Source organism: Carassius carassius, chromosome 4, assembly GCF_963082965.1.
Source record: "Carassius carassius chromosome 4, fCarCar2.1, whole genome shotgun sequence".
Taxonomy (NCBI): Eukaryota; Metazoa; Chordata; class Actinopteri; order Cypriniformes; family Cyprinidae; genus Carassius; species Carassius carassius.
In genome coordinates this window covers 28,201,260-28,219,966 of record NC_081758.1, presented here as the reverse complement: position 1 = coordinate 28,219,966, position 18,707 = coordinate 28,201,260, and the positions used below count along the sequence as shown (strand labels likewise).

At 36.3% G+C, this 18,707-nt stretch overlaps 1 protein-coding gene across 4 annotated transcripts in view; it reads left to right on the top strand.

Moving 5' to 3' along the window:
* Positions 1 to 18,707, top strand: part of LOC132139678 (calcium/calmodulin-dependent protein kinase kinase 1-like) — a 61,897-nt gene that overhangs the window by 20,778 nt on the left and 22,412 nt on the right. For 3 of the 4 annotated variants that reach the window (XM_059548215.1, XM_059548218.1, XM_059548217.1), the window contains exons 2-5: positions 4,452 to 4,505; positions 11,578 to 11,985; positions 18,186 to 18,233; positions 18,409 to 18,462. In XM_059548215.1, coding sequence (XP_059404198.1) covers positions 11,683 to 11,985; positions 18,186 to 18,233; positions 18,409 to 18,462 — 405 coding nt within the window. In that variant the 5' untranslated portion in view covers positions 4,452 to 4,505; positions 11,578 to 11,682. Of the gene's footprint in view, positions 1 to 4,451; positions 4,510 to 11,577; positions 11,986 to 18,185; positions 18,234 to 18,408; positions 18,463 to 18,707 lie in introns of all 4 variants that reach the window. The other variant, XM_059548216.1, reaches the window with a different exon arrangement.

Genomic DNA, 18,707 nt, shown 5'->3' with positions numbered 1-18,707 from the left:
TTTTCCCATCATATCTCTTCACTTTCTTGTCAGGTTTTAGAAACTGACCTTCAAAATATAATGTTTCTTCTCTGGCAGTGAAAAGCAAATTAATGGCGTCTTCAAAAATGCTGTGCCACTGAGGCAAGACAAAACACAAAAATAGTGAGGTAGTCACTATCAACCCCAGACAAATGGACTGCAAAAAAGATTGCAGTGACTGTGGCTCGTGTTATGCTTATACTCAGTATCGAAGAAAATAAAAAAATATATTGATTTAAAATTTACATTTTATTTATATAAATAAAAAATATAATGACAGTCACATTTTATAATATCTACTCCTCTGCCACAGTGATTTACAGTATTGTCTTTAAACTATCTTTATTTATTTGGGCTTTTTCTCTAATTTCTAATTACATGAAATTACTTAATTTCACTCAAATGTTATTGAAAGTTCCTTGTGTTTCAAAGAAAAAAAACATATAAGCTATACTTGCACTGAATGAGTTGCAGCAGATTTCTTTCTTCTGCTTTGCATTAGATTATATAAAAAGAATAAATGTTGAAATTAAGTGTTATTTTGTGTATAGGGAGAGATGTGTTAGTATCAAATTAATGCTCTGTTATGATGGGAGTTTCTGTTTCGATGCAGTTTCGATGGGCTGTTAATAGGAGTTATATAATACGAGTTTAAGTCATATAATGCATATAATTACATTTTTCTTTTCTCTTTGGAGTGTTTGGTGCATAAATGTAATGTAATGTAAAGTTGCAAAGGCTAAAGTCTCAAATCCAAAGAGATGTTCTTTAGATAAGACTCTGCCCCGCCTCCCTAAAACGACTCATTTAAACACGCCCCCAGATGTCTACGTTACTCTGTGGAAATATTTGCGTAATGCCGCCCAAATGTTCACGCAAAGAAAGAAGGACGTGGTTTCTGTAACCACAGTTAGTGTTGAAGCAGTCATGTCAGGGAGATGCTGTGTGTATCTAGGTGAAAGCAAAAGCACTTTATGTGGCCTTCTGAAAGTAGATGCATTTAGGAATCTTTAAGATTACTTACAACAGAACAGCAACGCATTTTATGGACGACCGTTTCGTGAACCTAGGAAAGGAGGTAATTCGGACTTTACAACAATCTGGTGCTTCTGAATCAGCTACTGTAAGTATGTTTTGTTATTAGTTTAAGTATTTGCTACTGACTGTTCAAATGCAGAGTTTTGCACATGCGTGTGAGAGAGAGAGAGAGACTGGGTCACACAGAGGAGTCAGCTGTCTTAACCGTCCGTGGCTTGTGTACTGCAAACACATACGAGCTTCATCACTGCGTCTGTCATGTGACTCTGTTCCCCTTTCTGGCTTGAACTGATGCTAAAACTAAGGACATTATTAACTGTCTTTACATTTATTTTGAAAGATGAAGCTCGCAACTATTAAAAGGGACGTTACATTTCCGACAAGTGCTTGCGGTGTTCGGCCGATCACAATGCATTGGGTCAGTTGGCCAACGACACGTTTGAGAGAGGTGGGGCATTGAGGACCTACAATAATGTGCAGTATTTGAAAAAGAATGTGATTTTTGAACATTAAAGCTTGTCAACATATTCTGTAACACAAAATACACAAAATAATGATCTTGACCCCTTTAACGTGATGTTTATGCAACCTAATTGAATGAGTTGGTTTAGCCAAAAATTCAATTTGTTTGCAATTAACATGATTGTGTAGTGCAAAATTTAAATGTAAATTCTGCTACCTCATTAGGGTTTACAGTGCAACAGATAGATTGATTAAAAGGTTTATTGACACACAGTTATCGGCACAGTGTGTTTTCTCTCTTTTCATCAATTTCCTGTTGTCACCCTAGCCGGTTCTTTCCTGTATCTCTGTCCTCACATTGTGTCCGTTCTTAGTGCAGGATTACCGGTGATTAATGAATCAGTCTGATTACACCACATCAGCAGTGAAGATTAGTCTCTGCTGTCTGTTACTGTATGAATTAAGCTTTCCTCAGTCACTGTACTCGCTCTATGTATTTCACGAGTCTACCATTATAATAGATTAACCAGATTACAGTGTTACATTAAACATTTTCTCTAATACTCGATGATTAACGTGCTGCATGTCCATTGAAATCATACTTTCTTATTAGTGTAGCTTCGGTATGCATGTTACAGTAAAATGTACGCTTGCACCTTGGGTTTACCAGTAGGCTGTGAATGCTATACATTGGTAGATTTTGGCATACATGCACAGACACAGACATCAGTGCTAGTTAAAGCTGTTAGGTCTGGTCATAAGCGGTAGTGCTGTCTGTAGGTCAGTGCACATGCCCGGGGCTTCAGACGTTAAAGCTGTTAGCTGGATGTGCGATACTGTGAACTTCACATATCGTGTCTTGTACTGTAAGTCTTAGAATATTCAGCCTCCTCTTAAATGATGTGTTGCTTTTTATTGAGAAAAACATCCATCGATGAGTTAGGTTGTGCATGTATTGGAGTAAATGCAACATGCTTTTCCCGTGCAGTCATTAGTGCTTGTTCACCCAGATCTGCCTTTTTAATTGTATTTTTAAGTTTTAGTTATTATTTAATTATTTAGCCAAAATGTAATACATTCATGTGAATAATTTTTTTTTTTGTCATTCAATAAATTGAACAATGGTGACAATAAAGACACTTATAATTTATTTTAAATAAATGTTGTTCTTTTAAAAATGTGTCTAAATTACTGTCTGGATTCAGTCTCTAAGCGGTTGTCTTTGTTGTACCTGTCTAATATCCAGTAGAGCATCTCTCTTTATGTCTCTCTCTGTTGTATAGCTACATTTTCAATTCGTTCTTTCATCTTTGCAGAGTGTACAATTGAAGTTTCTCTCTGAGAATAGTCTTTTTTTGGCCGTTCATCCTCTCATGCTGGCGTTCTCTGACAGCCTCCTCTGAAATCCCCATCCCACTAGAATGTGTTGGCAGCTCTGTTTTGTTTTCTTGCTGACTTAAATAGGTTTTAATGGTGCTGCTTCATGTTTGGAATTAAGACTCATGGCTTAAGACAGCAAACCAGACCCACTGGCCCTGTGTCGCATCCTACATTTGCCCTGAAATCCAGGCCTAGTCTACATAATGGGCTTCTCAGAGCTCTCCGCAATCAAAAGACAAAAGTTTGTCCACATCATACTTCTGAGAAGAGGGCAGTCTGGATTCCTGCTGGAAAGAGGGCGGCAATTCTTCTCTTATAGATGGAAATCACTTGAGCTTGTCTGCTGCTGCTGTCTTCTGTTCACTAAGCTTAGAAATGTCTCGAGTTATGCATGGAATAATTGTAATCAGGAAAACTTGGTTAGAATGAGCTTTGGCTTATGTCTTGTGTGCTGTATCACTGTGCCACTCTCCAGAAACACCTAGAAAATCCACTGAACAGTTGAGACTTGCGCATTTGATATTTTTGCACCAAAAAGTTTTTATTTTTATGTTTTTGAAATGTCTCATGCTCACCAAGGCTGCATTTATTTGAAAAATACAGTAAAAACAATAATATTGTGAAATAATATTTAGGGGTGCACGATAGATATCGGTCGATGATAAATGCACATCTCGTCAGTTTGTCAGTTAACAATGGCTCCGTGTAGTAACAGCTGCTCGATGTGAAATCACGCACCTGATGGTATTTACTGCTGATTAGAGAACTGGCTTTACTGACGAGATGCGCATTAATCATCGGCCAATATATATCGTGCACCCCTAATATTATTACAATTTCAGGTAAATGTGTTCTATTGAAATATATTTTAAAATGTAATTTTCGGCAGCCGTTTCTCAAAATTTCGAAATCATTCTAATATGCTGAACACTGTTTAATGTTTTTTGTGGAAAAAAAAGTTATCGCAGAAGTGAAATCATTTCAAAAGTTGAAAGTATAAAAAAGTTATAGAAGTTTTAATTTACTGTAAAGAAAATGTATTTTTCAAATATTTTACAAAATATTTTTTAAGTTGCTATAAAATTAAAAGGTTTAGATTGTAAAATACCGTATTACATTTTGTAATATGACACTTTACAGTTGCCCATTAAAAGTACCATTTCCATGGTAAAGCAATATCTGAATTCAAAGTGATTATTAATTTTGAGATTTTAAGCTTTCAAACAATTACTAAAATATGTGATGGGGGAAAAATAGAAAAAAAAAGTGCCGGCAATCACACCAACAGGATTCATATCCGTTTTCCATCATACAGTTTATAAATGATCTATCAACTGTAGATCACTTTTTTAATATTGTAACATAATTTATTTGCCAATACTGACTTCAGTGCGAGCAGGTATGTTATGTACTTCACTGAGGAAGTAAATCTCATGTTTCAGGATAGGTACACAATATTTATTTTGAATAATGGGTTTTGGAGGCTCGTATACTCTTTGTGTTGACATTTACTCATACTAGGTTAACAAAGTTTTTTATATCACTCACAGATCCCTTGCCGTAGAGAGACTAGTGCAAGAAACATCCAGTGCTGCAAGACTGAGGTGAGTAAGTCCTACTTCTACCTCTACATACTTGATAAAATCCACTTTATTATCACTGTCTTAGTGTTACAATTATTTTTGACCGGTCCTTTTAAAATAACATGCCTGATTACATCAAGACATTTGTAGATCCAAAAGGGCAGCTTAACGCAAGCAGCAGCATATTAAACTCTGTAACTGTAATCTGTCTAGTTGTTCCTACATGAGTGAAATCCCATTTGTATTCATCTGCATGTACATTGGCCATGTCCTCAATCACTGTGTGCTCCAGCAGTTTAAAGCTTGTCAATATTCATCTCATCAGTGCTCCCACTCTCCCTCAGCGCTTACCAGCCTCTTAAAGGCAAAGTTATGGCTCTTTATAGACTTCTTAGATGGTAAGACTATACTCTAATGCATCATGTATTATATGCATTTGGATGTACAGTACTGGAAGAGGTTAAGTGTGTCACTTAATTGTTTAGTAGCCAAACCTGTCTTTGCTTGTTATCTGGCTGGCTACACAACTACTAGAGTAAAATAAGTAATTAATAATGATTTTAGCCTTCTTTTTATCAAACATGTGCTTGCAGAGGGTGTTTTAGTTTTTAGTGTTTCACAACCATTAGACAACTGACAGTTTTGTAAATGTATGAACAAAAACGGAAGTGTTTTAGGCCATTAGTATTTTCACAGTTTTTAATCTCCATCTGGAGTGACAAGAAAAACTGAGACAGGCTCAATTCAGAAGAACTGTGGCACTGACTCAAAGATGCTTGAAGAAACCTACAGTACCTGCAAAGCTACATTACTGTGAAAGTCATTTAATTCCAGATGGACTGGATGATGATGAGATCAGATCTCTGTGTGGAGCACTGGCTGCTGTCAGACTCCTCACTGGATTATTACGATTAATGGCTAAAGGAATGTTTGGAAATATAAACTGATATTTTCCTACTGACACACTACAACAAAACAGAAATAACTGGCTTCATTTTTATTTATTTTTGGTGAAAAATAGTGATATTAGTATTATTATACGACTGATATTACTATTATTACTACTACTTCTAATACGTTTAGTAATCTAGTTTTGCAGTCTAGTTTTGTTCGTGGCTTTTAAGCATAAAACTGTCCATGTTGGCATCTGCCTAATTTGGCTTCTACCAAGTTGACAGATGGATGTAAGAGCATTTTACTTCCCTTTTAAAAGTAAAAAGTATTTATTTTGTTGTCCTACATATGAATGATCATGTATAATTGCATTTTATTATTTGCATTTACATTTTTAATTTTTTCAGATTTCCATGACTCAATAATAGCACTTACTTGTTGAGAACTGTTGTAGACTGTAGAAAGTTTATGGGGACACACCATTCATTATTTTCTATTTCAAAGCACATCTTTCTCCCTGTGTTTAGTCAAGCGATAGTTTGCTGTTTATCTTGTCTAATAGCACACGGCTCCCGATCACCACCCACTGACTGATACAGCGCTAGAACCGCTTGGGCGCTGTTCTCTCACAGTTTGCTTCAAAGCTTTGGTGTTGAATTGAAGTGAGAGGAGGCAGAACGTGGGCATGGAGCATTGCAGTTGTTCACCTCTCCTCCTCCTGTTTTCCCTCTTCACATACAGTATCCTTCACTCTACTCTGTGTGTTCCTCCTCATCCAGAGGGACTCGCTTTAACAGCCGCATAAATGAACTCTGCTTCCACGAGGATCCCTGCTAGAGCTCAGCTCTGCCAGTGCAGGAAGAAAGTGTGTGTGTGTGTTTGCTCACTAATGTCTCCTCACCGCATACAGATATCTTGGATTGAAATGGATATCTAGCACCTGGGAGAACAATTGAAGCATCTGTGAATGCAAGCTCATGCTCACACACTGAAAAACACGGTGTGAGTTAGATTCTCTTTAGCAGGAGCTGACAGGCCTGTCTGGATGAGGTTAGAAAGTCAGCTAAACTTGCTAGCTTAAACATGCTAGCCTACTATAGACAGAATTGGGAGAAATTGCAATGTTTAATATTAAAGTCAAGCATAAGAAGTATTTAGTGTGATTTGAGCTAATGAAGCTAAATTTAGTATTAATTTTTTTACATACAGATTTTGTAAAAAAGGTTTGACGTTGTTTGACGATAGCAAGTACTTACTGTTGGACACAAAGCAGGTAAATTAGTGTGGTAATAGCATAAAACTATATAGCACCCACCCACAAATACTGGGTTAAATAGATTTTAGATTGAACTTTGAACTGTACTTCATTTGCCGTGTTGGATTTATTTGTTTTACAGGGCTTGCCGCAAAGCATTCTGGTATTTCCCTTTCAACAATGGTGTGATGCTACCTTAGAATTTAGAATTTAGGAGGCAGCATAATTAAGATGGCAAATCAAAATGGAATAGAATATGTGCACTTTTTATTGTTGACAGTCCCTGTATTCATTCACTGACAATAGTTTCAACACAATTTAGCCAAATTAATTATATTAAGATTTGCCCTCTTCTTTAAACATTAACATAGAACTCTTTGTTACCATTTTAATGAGGAAAAAATACAATTAAGCAAACATTCACAGAACATGTGGTTCACCTAACACCCGATTGCATGAACAGGAAGAAATGCAGACAGAAGTCATTTTAGTGCATTTAAGGCCTGTAGCATGTAACATTAGTCTTTCACTTTTCATGGTTGTGAAAGTACAAGTCTGGATGAGTCAAAACTCTATTTAAAAGATGAGTCCTGATGAACCAAGAACTCTCTTCCGATGCCTCTCTGTTGTTATCAGATGGCTATCTGCCCAGGAGGAAGTGAAGTCTGAGGATTACAATATTCTCTTTTTTAACTGTTCTGCTAGTCTGTGAACACAAATTCACATGCATCTAAAGTGGCACAAATCTAATTTTATAGGCTATATATAATATGTTTTAGATCTAGCGTATCTGTACACATTAAGAAAGTCAGCTGTGGGTTGATTTTACTCAGTAATGTAGTGTTTGTTGTCATGTACTTTAACACACTATCATAGTGTTTACAGTGAATGTAATCAGTGTTTATAGTGAAATGCTTTCGCACATGATTTTGCTGAGCATGTTAGATTTTAACAAGCCAAGGGTGCGGGGCTGCCATGTGGATGTGACACACAGTCTCTGCTACACTGCGCTCTTGTATCATTTCATTTCAGATGCTGTTTAAAAAAAATAAATTAAAAAAAGAAATGACTTTATTTCCGAATGGAATGTTACATAATATTCCTGTTTCAAATAAATGCTGTTGTTTTGAACTTTCTATTCTTCAAAGAGTCTTAAAAATATATTAAGTATAAATGCTTTCTGAAGGATCATGTGACACTGAGGTCTGGAGTAATGGCTGCTTAAAATTCAGCTTTGTCATCACAGGAATAAGTTACATTTTAAAATGTAATAAAATAGAAAGCAGTTATTTTAAATTGTAATAATGTTTCAAAATATTTCAAGAGACTTGTTTCAACAGCTTGTCCCAGAAACAGCCCTGGCCTGAATCTTCTGGGAGCAGATAAAACTGCCCCGCTGCTGAGTCTGGCAGGAGTGCGGAAAGCGGGGCTCTTTGAACCCTGCGCTGTGAGACAGTGGTGCTGGAATGAGTTTTAGAATCCTGGGATTGATCCTGGTATGTTAGTGTTAAGGCCTTGCTCATGAATATTAAATAGCTTGTGTCAACATTGCCAGGTAATCTTGCTAGACTGTCTAGTCATGTAACCTGTTTAATATTCATGGGCCAAACCTTCACCTTGGTTCATTCATAAAATCTCATTCTGTGCAGATACACTTTAGTTGTATATAGATGATTTGGCATTGAGATATAATATTAGATAAGCATTACATTTGCTCATATGTTTATTTTCCTGTTTTAATAAACTGACTCACGTTTAGGATGACAGATTTAGCAATCTAAGGTTAAAGTGATTGTGCCTATGGTTTCATTCAGATTTTGAAGATATATGCATGGAGATATATGAATATACCGTATATATACTTTCTTTGTTCAGCATAGGCCAACAAAACTTTTTAATATCAGCCATTAAAATTCAATTTAGTGGGGCCAGTTTCAAAGGCATCTGGGGCTTGGAGAAGAAAACCTCCCATGTTTGGCCTGAATATTTTGGGTAACCTTGAGCAATAGTATAATGTAGCGCGTCCCAAATATGTCAAATTGACATTTGCGTTACAGGATTTTGCTCTGTTTCTAGAGCCTGTCTCATGCCTCAGTCTCTCCAGCGCACTGTAGGACAGAAAGGATTTAGTTATGATGACATTTCTATTGTTCAGCTGCATTCCTATGGTAATTCTCCATGCCATTTCTCTGAAATGGGTTGCATGTGAAACAAGACAATAGCAGTAAGAAATTAAGGGAGATGTGTGGAACGGTATTATGAGAGTGGATGAAGAAACTCATTCCTACGTCATTCTCTTCTGCTTTCTATCATTCTTCGTTTCCATGTCGAGAGCTGTATTTTGTATTTCCACCTCTTTTATCTATAAAACAAAGACTCAAGCAGATGTTCAGCACTTCTTTGATTCTCTCAGTATGAAGCAAGCAATGTCTGATCATAAGAGAGATGTTGATGTAAGAGGAGAGCACAGTGGCCTTGCTGCCCGCAGACAGACAGATAGGGATACCCGCTCAGTTTGTGCAAATTTTGGGCACTTCAGCCAATGTGTGAACTATTTGCATATCTCTCAGTCCTGATTAGCAGACATTTAGAAGATAAACATTTGACTGCCATAAATTGATTGATTTGGAGATTAATGTGGGTAAATGGGAACATTGCATTTGATCTGTTGTTCTCAATTTACAGGAGCTTCATAAGAAGATGCTTGTGTTCTATGAGATTCATGTTATTGTAAAATGCGTGTAAATGATTTGGGGAAATTTTGGAGTGAAATATGTGACTGTGTTAGCTTGGTTGATTTAACAGAAGTGTTTTCTGTTACCAAATATGTTTTGTCTTTTTTTTTATATGCTTTTTTTTAAGTATTTATTTTATGTGATTTTAAATGTATTTTAAATGTATTCTAATTGGAAATTATAATAGTACAAATATTTGTTTACACTTACTTTACATTTCTAATAATATTTTTATATACACTCACTGCCATTCGAAAGCTTGGGTGTTAAGATGCTTCTATACTTAAATTCTCTGTAACATTCTCTCCTTTTCTTCATCTTGACCTTTTGTTTATGTTAGTATATTTTACGGTTTCATGAACTGATATCATTTGCAGTTTGGGTTCAGGGTCCTGTAATGTTCCAAATGATTTGTTAGCTTGAAGCTCTGTTGCAGTGGGGTTGAGTCTGACTCTGCAGTGTGTTAATCAATAGGCCTCGGGCAGCCAACTCACGCACAGCCTGTGTGTATGGATGGAGGAAAATACTCTCTCATTGTCTAATTCTTCCACAAACAAACCCCAGAAAGACAGATAGATCGATTATTTCAGTCTAAAGGCTCTGAGGGAAATAGGATGCATACACACACACACACACACACACACACACACGTCTGTGGGTACAAAGCAGTTCTTGTTCACAGTGGTGAATCCTAATTATCTCCCTTCTGAAGAAATTGGGCTCCCTGAGAAACACAATTTTTTTTTTCCAATTAGCTGGTCATATATGGATGACTTCATTGGCACCTTGCCGTCAGTGATATTCACACCCTCCACACACTTAATGTCAGAAGAATGCCATGGAGAGCATGATCAAGGCATAACTGACCCTCATTTGAGTCCAAAATGAAGTCGAGGACTGATAATGTTCACCAGGGGCCTTTCATTTTTCTACTTGTTTAAGAAGGATGAGGAATGAGAGCAATGAAATTTGATTGGATGAAAATATAATATCAGTTATGTGGTTACACTTCAAGTATTGTTTTTATAAAATATTTTTTTCTTCTTTTTTGTCTTTTATAGTTGCTGTTATTTATTCATTGTCAGTGCAACAAAGTTGAGCAGAGTTTAATGATACGGCAACCTCTAAACCTTTTTGACTCAAAGGATCCCTACTCTGTTATTAATCGAATAATATAATAATAGTGATGATTTCAAAGTTATTATACATATTATCATAATTTACAATTATTATAACATTTTACAGATAAGTACAAAAAATGGCAGAAATAAATAAATATATATATATATATATATATATATAAAAATTACTAAAATTAATTTCTAAACATATTTGATAACAACGTGGCTGTTCACTGACACAAATCATCCACTATCAGATATTATCTGGTGTCATATGTTATTAACAAAAGTGTTGATATAGTAAATGAATTAACTACAATTAATTTTGCTTTCAAGAAATATGTTCTTGAATAAAAACAATCGGGAGTTGTTTGTTTGTTTTTAGCATTTGAACAAAGTTCAGTTGTTTAGTTCAGTTGTTTAAGTATTTTTATAATTGATGTAATAATAATTAATTAACTTTGACTCTCCCCAGAGGCATCCTAGGTGTATATGACTTTCTTCTTTCAGACGAATCCAGTCGGAGTTATATAAAAAATTGTCTTTGATCTTTCAAGCCGTTTAATAGCACTCAGCGGGTGTGGCATGCATCAGTCCAAAAGAAGTCAAATAAAAAGCGCCCATCCATAAAGAAAAGTGTCTCACACTGCTCTGGTGGGGTGGGGGGGTGGATGGGGGTTTGAACAAAGTCCTCCTGTGGCGAATCGGTGTATTTTTGTGCAACTGTTGGTGCAAGCACAATTAACACAAATGTATCGATTTGCCACATGAGGCCTTTGTTCACCCCCGGAGCTGTTACCTAGGATGCATGGGGGTGAGTAAAACTAATTTTCATTTTTGGGTGAACTAATGATTTAAGTAATCCTAGGTCCTGCTTTAAGCTTGGTTGAGGCTACAGTGGGCCCCAGGCCGCCTGATGAGAACCATTGCTTTAAGGGAAGTCAGTCCATTGAGCAGCGATCTGGTTAACGTTCAGTACTTGTCTACTTGAATGAGGAAAGAACAAAATCTGTGTAACAGTTTGACGAAATTACATTTCAGTTACAAACTCTTTGTCTCTTCCTTCCTCTCTATATCTGTCTGTATAGCCACAGCTTCCTGTAACTGCAAGCCGATATTGGTGGTGGAACATTTAATGCAAAACTCCCCCACACCCCTCCTCCCTGCCTCCAAGCTACTCCTACTCCATCTTCATGGCGATGAGCAGTGATCCTGGTTGCATGGGGGTGGACCCTGACCCAGACTTCTCCCAGACCAATGAGATGACTGACAAGATGTCTGCAGTGTCGCTAAGGTCCGATACCTCTTCCAGTGTAGTGAAGAATGGGACAGGTGTTAAGAAAGCTCCGCCCAAGAGGCCAAACCTGTCAGGCAGGAAGATGTCATTGCAGGAGAGAGGAACGTATGTGTCTTCTGGGAGCGGGGCTGACCGTTATTCCCGTATAGCCAGACAGCCAACCATCGAGTCCAAACGAGTGTCCATCTCCGACTCGCAGGTGAGAAACATGTTCAAATCTTCTGGAATTAGAACTTCTAGCTGATATATAAGCCTTGGTGATATATTAGTCGACCGCTGCTGATTAGTTTTGGATTGATTTGCACTATCAAGTTTTTAATAGTTATTGACATCTGGTCACACCTGACTGATTTTATAGTATTAAATCCTCTCTTATATAGCATGAAGAGCTTGGTGTGTGTGTGTGTGTGTGTGTGTGTTTGAAGCAAAACTCATTTCCTGTGATTAGTGTCCAGGTCATGTGGTGACCCATACAGCCAAACTTTAATAAGGCTTCTTTCATTCATACACAGCCTCAGCACCCTCCCCCTCCTAATAACCTTCTCCTGTAAATGAATATCTTTGTTCTGACCTGTAGAGATGAGATGTTTGGCTGTGTGTGTGTGTTAATGGGGCTCAAGCCTGTCTGAGAGCTGAGACATTGATCTTCTCTCTGTAGTGAATCTGCAGTGGGAGAGGCTCTCTGCTCTGAGAGGAGCATCAGCTGGACGTGTTCTTCTCACACTCATCCAGTGAGGGGAAAGACTCTTAGCACTTAAGCTATTTATCATTTATCATTGATGTCGTTTGAATCTTTTTAATGTACGTTCATACTGGAGTACTTTACTAAAGGTCTGTCATTATGTACTTACCCTCATGTCATTTTAAACTCATTTGACTTTTTCCATGGAACACTTTTTTTAATGAATTGATTAATATGGTTTGCTCATTCTTAATGATTTGTTTACAAATCAGACTCATCCAGTTGAGTCAGTAAGTTGCCATTAATAAGTGCCTTTACATGCATTTTTAAAGCTCAATTTCAGTCAGACTCAAGCAATTATTTGTCCTTTTTTTAAAATGTCATAAAACTACTTTAGACCCAGTCTGACCATATTAGTCTGTTTTTTGTAAAGTCAGATGAACAGATCTAGATATTGTGATTCTAGCTTATTTTGATGTCTATGGCGATATGGACTGCTTTTGGCAGTTTGTATTTATTGTAATTGCATTGATAAGAGTAACTAGTGTGTTGTCAAAATAACATTTGCTGTTCCAAAGAAGAAAAGTCATATGGGTTTAGAATGACACGAGGCTAAGTAAATTATGACAAAAGTTTCTAGATAAACTAATTCTTTAACCCAGTTTAGTTTGTTTTGCAGGTCTTGTCTGGTTTAAGTTGGTCTCTCAGCATGTTGTTTAACTGATCTAGCTGACCAACCAGCTGATCTTTCAGGCTGACTATAGACTAACAGATGATAAGTGCCCCAAACCCTCTAAAATTAGCAACCCAGGTCAGTTTGTCCAGGCTGGGAGACTTATAAACCAGCTTAGGGAGAGAAGAAAAGAGAGAAAGAGACATAGAGTCAGTAATGAATATATGTAAGTGATCAGATCATGACCTTGCAATGAGCGTATATAAATACCTATAAAAAATGTTTTATGTTTGTGAAACTCTAAGACTTATTTGTGGATTATAATCTATATAGTTGGAATTATGCAACAATTCTATCTCCAAAAAGTGTTAGGTTTAACACCCCCCCCCCTCCCCCCCCCCAGGCACCAACATCAATATAATGTCAGTTTGACGTTGGAGCCCATTGCATTTTGATTGAGAATGAAAATCGGGTTGACGTTAGTATTTGACATCAATTTGAAGTTGTTGTTGTTGTTGTTTTTTTAACGTTGGCTTAATGTTGGATTTTGGTTACTTTACAACACAATATCAGACAACAACAAAACATCAGAGTCAGCTGATGGCGGTATTGGAGACATTGAACTGCATTGAAATTTGGTCACCTGACATCACAACCATATTCTGTTGACATCTTTATTATAAATAAAAAGTGTGTAATGGACACTTTAGCACTTATTCTTATGAAATATGAAGAACTCAAACATTCCTCAGTCTTTTCTAAGGGTCTTGTTGTTAATCTAATATCTCTGTACTCTGTTTTAGTGGCAGAATGGCTGCAGGCTCTGATATGATCGCTGGTAGTTAGAGATAGCCTCATAAAGCAGAGATTAGAGGAGCGCAGCGTACTGTATCTTTCCCACATTCTCACATGTTCTGTCATGATTTACGTTGCTGCCTGTGAGATGGTTATCACCGGTGGAAAGAGCTGTGAAGAAGAGCTTTACACTGATTTACTGTTACTATTCTGCAGGGAATATTACACTTGATAATGTTGTGTTTCATTAGTTTTACAATTTATTGTTTCATTCAGTGGATGCAGCATCTTGAGGAAATATTACATTGCATCTCATTCCCTAACTATGGTCATATTTGTACATAAAAAAAACTTGTGTACAAACATTTTCATTTATAAATCATAATAAGTGATTAATTGTACAACATGAATTGTAAACTTTCGTTCATAAAGCTGTTGTCAGTATGATTTTATAGTGGTTTTGAAAGTCTCTAATACAAAGAGTAAACAAAGTAAAAATACTTTGATCAAAAATACAATAAAAACAGTAATACTGTGAAATATTATTACAATTTAAAGGGCACCATAGTGCCCCTATTTACTAGATGTAATATTGGTCTTGGGTTTTCCCAGAATGAGTCAGCTCAAAATAACCCACGGATCATTTATAATAACATGTTGAAAATGTCATTTTTGGGCCTTCTCTGAAAAAGAGCACTTTTGGTGTGTATCACTTTAAATGCAAATGAGCTGCGTGTTCAGAGATTGTCTGGGTGTATATTATACTAACTAATAACTCTTACAATCACAATAATCCAGATCTATTAACATTAGAACCAGAGTAAGAATAAAGTGATATGCACCTCATCCAGTATTACACCATTATTAATAAATTAGACCGATTTTATATGGGTCATAATTGATTTTTCAGAGGTTGAGGTGTCCTGTTTCCTTCGTTTCCTGAGACTATTTGTCATGTGATCCTGTTTCTAATGGTCTCAACCTTTCATTCTCTGATTCTCTCTCTCTCTCCTTCATTGTCTCTTTCCCTTCCTCCCAGCAGCTCCAGTCCCAACTTTAATGTTTTCTGTTTTACTGAGACTCTACTGTTTTCTTTGACTTACAGGACAAAATAAAACAAAAAAACAAAGTCTGTGGTCCTGTCTCTCTATCTGTTGTTTTGTTTTTTCCCCCTCAGACTTCAGACAGCTGTCATGCACACTCTCGGCTCTGCTTTGACACTCCAGCTGATGTGAGGCTGTTTTGTTTAAGGAACATGGAGTAGTCTAAGTAATTCACTGTCAGATTTCACATCACTGGATATTTCTCTTCCTTCCTCGCTTTTGCCTTCACTCTCTCTGTGCTTTTGCTCTTTCTCTGTCTTAGCAGACACACAAACTTACACCACTTACACACTGTGATCCCAGATGTTATTGTAGAACAACATTTGAATGCACAATATGGTTGTATCTTACTTAAACCCAAGATTATCCAGTCTAATCTGGGTTTAAAAAAGTAAAAAATGGCCAACCTGGAAGAGTACCAAAGTGAAAATTGAGCCTGTGTGCTAATCCTCCACTGTCACGCTTAAACATTTTATTTCAAACCTCCTCTATTCATGTTCTCCCCTCTCTTTTCCTCTTTCATTCATCTTCCCTTTTTGCAATCCTTCAGTTCTCATTGCCCTTGGAGTCATCTCTGCATTCACAGGAAGAGTATGTTGACTCTGTGAGACCTTCATATGCAGAGTGACATGTGCTCTGTAGTTTATAACTGTGAAATCTCATTGAAGAGTGACCTGATGGTAGGAGCTACACAATAACATTACCAGAAAACCTGCTGTTGTCCATGGACAGGAAAGGCAAATCAGTTTTGAGGCATATCTGTTTTGAAGTTGTTGCTGATATTTCCTCCGAGCCCACAAGTAATTCTCATAACATAGAGAAGAAACTAAGCATCCTGCGTTATGAAACATGTCACTAGACCTCATTATGGGGTAATGTGTGGATATTTCTGCTCTCTTCTTCATTGAATTGACATGAAATTAAATATGGTTCAAAATGACTGTGCAGGGCCTGTGAGACAAATGATTATTAAACATTTATGAATAGGAGAGTGTAGACTACTATAAAATATTAATGTAATTAGCTTCAGGAAAAGGCTCTATTGTTCTTTACTGTCTAAGCCATGACAATATGAATAATTAATGAATGATATGATGAATAATGTGAATAATAACTTTCATTTTAATTAGGAATGCACAGTAGTATATTGGTTCCAAATTGGATATTGGTCAATATTACAGATAAAAAAAAAATGGATAGATATTGTCAGCTGATATTATACTGTATATTTAATTATGCATGCTTCTTTCCCTTTATTTTTTACTTTGTTCTTACCTTTGCCATTATCTAGAACTCACTTAATAAGGTAAATACTAATAATTGAAAAACACTGTTAAATGTAATAAAAAACAACAACAACAAAAAAAAAACTAGTACCATTTAACAAAGTTATGACCATAACATGATAATATTATTGGTTTATTGGTACAATTGTAGTATCACTGCATCCCTGATTTTTAATTCTGAACAAATTTAAGGTCTTGTCTAAACTATCTCTTTATAATCAATCTATAACCATTTGTAAGCTGTTGTTCTTGGTAAGTTTTGACCATCTGTGTGAGTGTGTGTGTGTGTGTGTGTGTGTGTGTGTGTGTGAGTGTGAGTGCAGGAGTGGGTTTACTGCAATGCAGGGGGCTCACTGAGCATGTGCCAGTAATAGTCTGGACTCAGTCAAGAGTCCAGTGTCCCTCTCTTTTGCCCTCTCTCTCTCTTTCTATCTCTCTCTACCCCTCAGTCTTTAGGTTTTTTTTTCGCATTTCACCATTAGCTGTAAATAAACTAAAAAAAGTCAAACTGTACTTTAATCAGAAATGTGTGTACTGTATATGTAACCTCATCTGTCAGTGCATTCTCAATGAGATTCCTCCTCCAGAAAGGTTCTTCCTCTCTTAACTTCCACTGAGTTTTGCTGTTACCACTAGTCTTTCTTCCTGTTTCTTTGCTTTAATATGTGTGCAATTTCCGAAATGATGTTGAGCAGGGATGTAACTGCACTGCAACTCCATATTTGTTACAGTATGTACTGTACCTCACTTTTAATGCCTAATTGTTTTTTCAATACAGCATGACACATAAAGAATGGAAAGAAAATGGCAGTTTGTTGATGTTTGTTGAATTTTTTTCACATTTTCAAATGTAATGTTTTTAAAATAAAAATTACATTTACATTTAAATGTATGCATTTAGCAGACTTTTTATCCAAAGCAACTTACAGTGCATTCAGGCTATACATTATTATTATTATTATTTTTTTTTTTTTTACCAGTATAAAGGTCATAAAAGTCATAAACATAAAGGTATCTTTTTATCCTCTTTATAATGCTACAATATTTACAGTGCATTCCAGCTATAGAAAGCTAGGATTGTCACATTTGTGTTTTTAGGGCAGAATTGTCTTCAGTAGTAATGTTCCCTGCTGCAGAGAAAAGTTTGCAGTACAACGAGGTTGCTGATCCAGATATAGTTATTGCTTTGCCAATTGGCTACATATGAGTCTTTTTGCTTTTGCCAATTGATTCGCAGACTTGAAACCCTCCTGTTTTTTTTTAAGTTGCTTTTTCCTCTTTAATAATGTGGTCTTGAACTAACTATGGGTTTGGAGAAGTTCTGTCATAATTTCATGAATGGTGGAGATAATTCTGTTACTTCAGAACTTGATTGCTCTATGCTAATCTCCTAAAGGCATCTTAACCAATCAGATAGATTTATGCATATTTTTTATTTCTTATTTATTTATTTTAATCAGGCACAATGGACATTAATAATACATAAATATGTAAAATGCACCAGATTTAGCCAACACTGGCTAATTTTCATCCCTAGTCCCTATTAAATTGCCTTTTCATTGGATCAGTCTTATGGGAAACTGAGATTGTAGTATTTGCCTTCATAGTCAACCAGGGTGCAAAATAGTTTTTAAATAATTTCCATGTAGAATAGGTTATGAAACAAATGCAGAGATTTGTTATTTCCTCCTGTAACTGGTTTACATGTTCCCGCTAGTGTTTAATATATTAATATTGTGTCACAACTCCTTTATGTGCAGCTGGGATTGATTCCATTCTCTCTGTCTCTGTTCTTCTCTCTCTCTCTCTCTCTCTCTCTCTCTCTCTCTCTCTTTCTTTCTTCCTTTTTCACAATCTCAGGATTCCACCCAGCTTAACCAGTACAAGTTAAAGAGTGAGATTGGGAAGGTAAGCCCACCTACATCATACTTATATTGCGTTATTTCTATAGTCGACATGCATATAGAAAAATCTAATGGCCATGTTGTGTTTCAAAGCATTCAGACACTGACTCATTTGACTCATCTCACTCTATGTATTTTGATTTATCTTTTTTTCTATAACCATTTCTTCTGTCTTAAAGGGCTCATATGGTGTTGTCAAGTTGGCATACAACGAGGATGATGACAAATATTACGTAAGTATATTTTCAAATAACTTGTCCTTGTTGCATCATCCTAACTACTGACTAAATTTGGTGATGTTATAGTTGAGAAAAAAAATTACAAAGTTAAGCTTTAAAAACAGTTATGAAGTGCATATTGTGGAAAAGTGAAAATGTAAAGCTAAAAAACAATATACAGGGCAAAAGAGAAGATCGGCTTGACAGAGAGGATGATGGAGGAGAGGCAGGATAGACTGAATGATTTAAAAAGTGAGAGC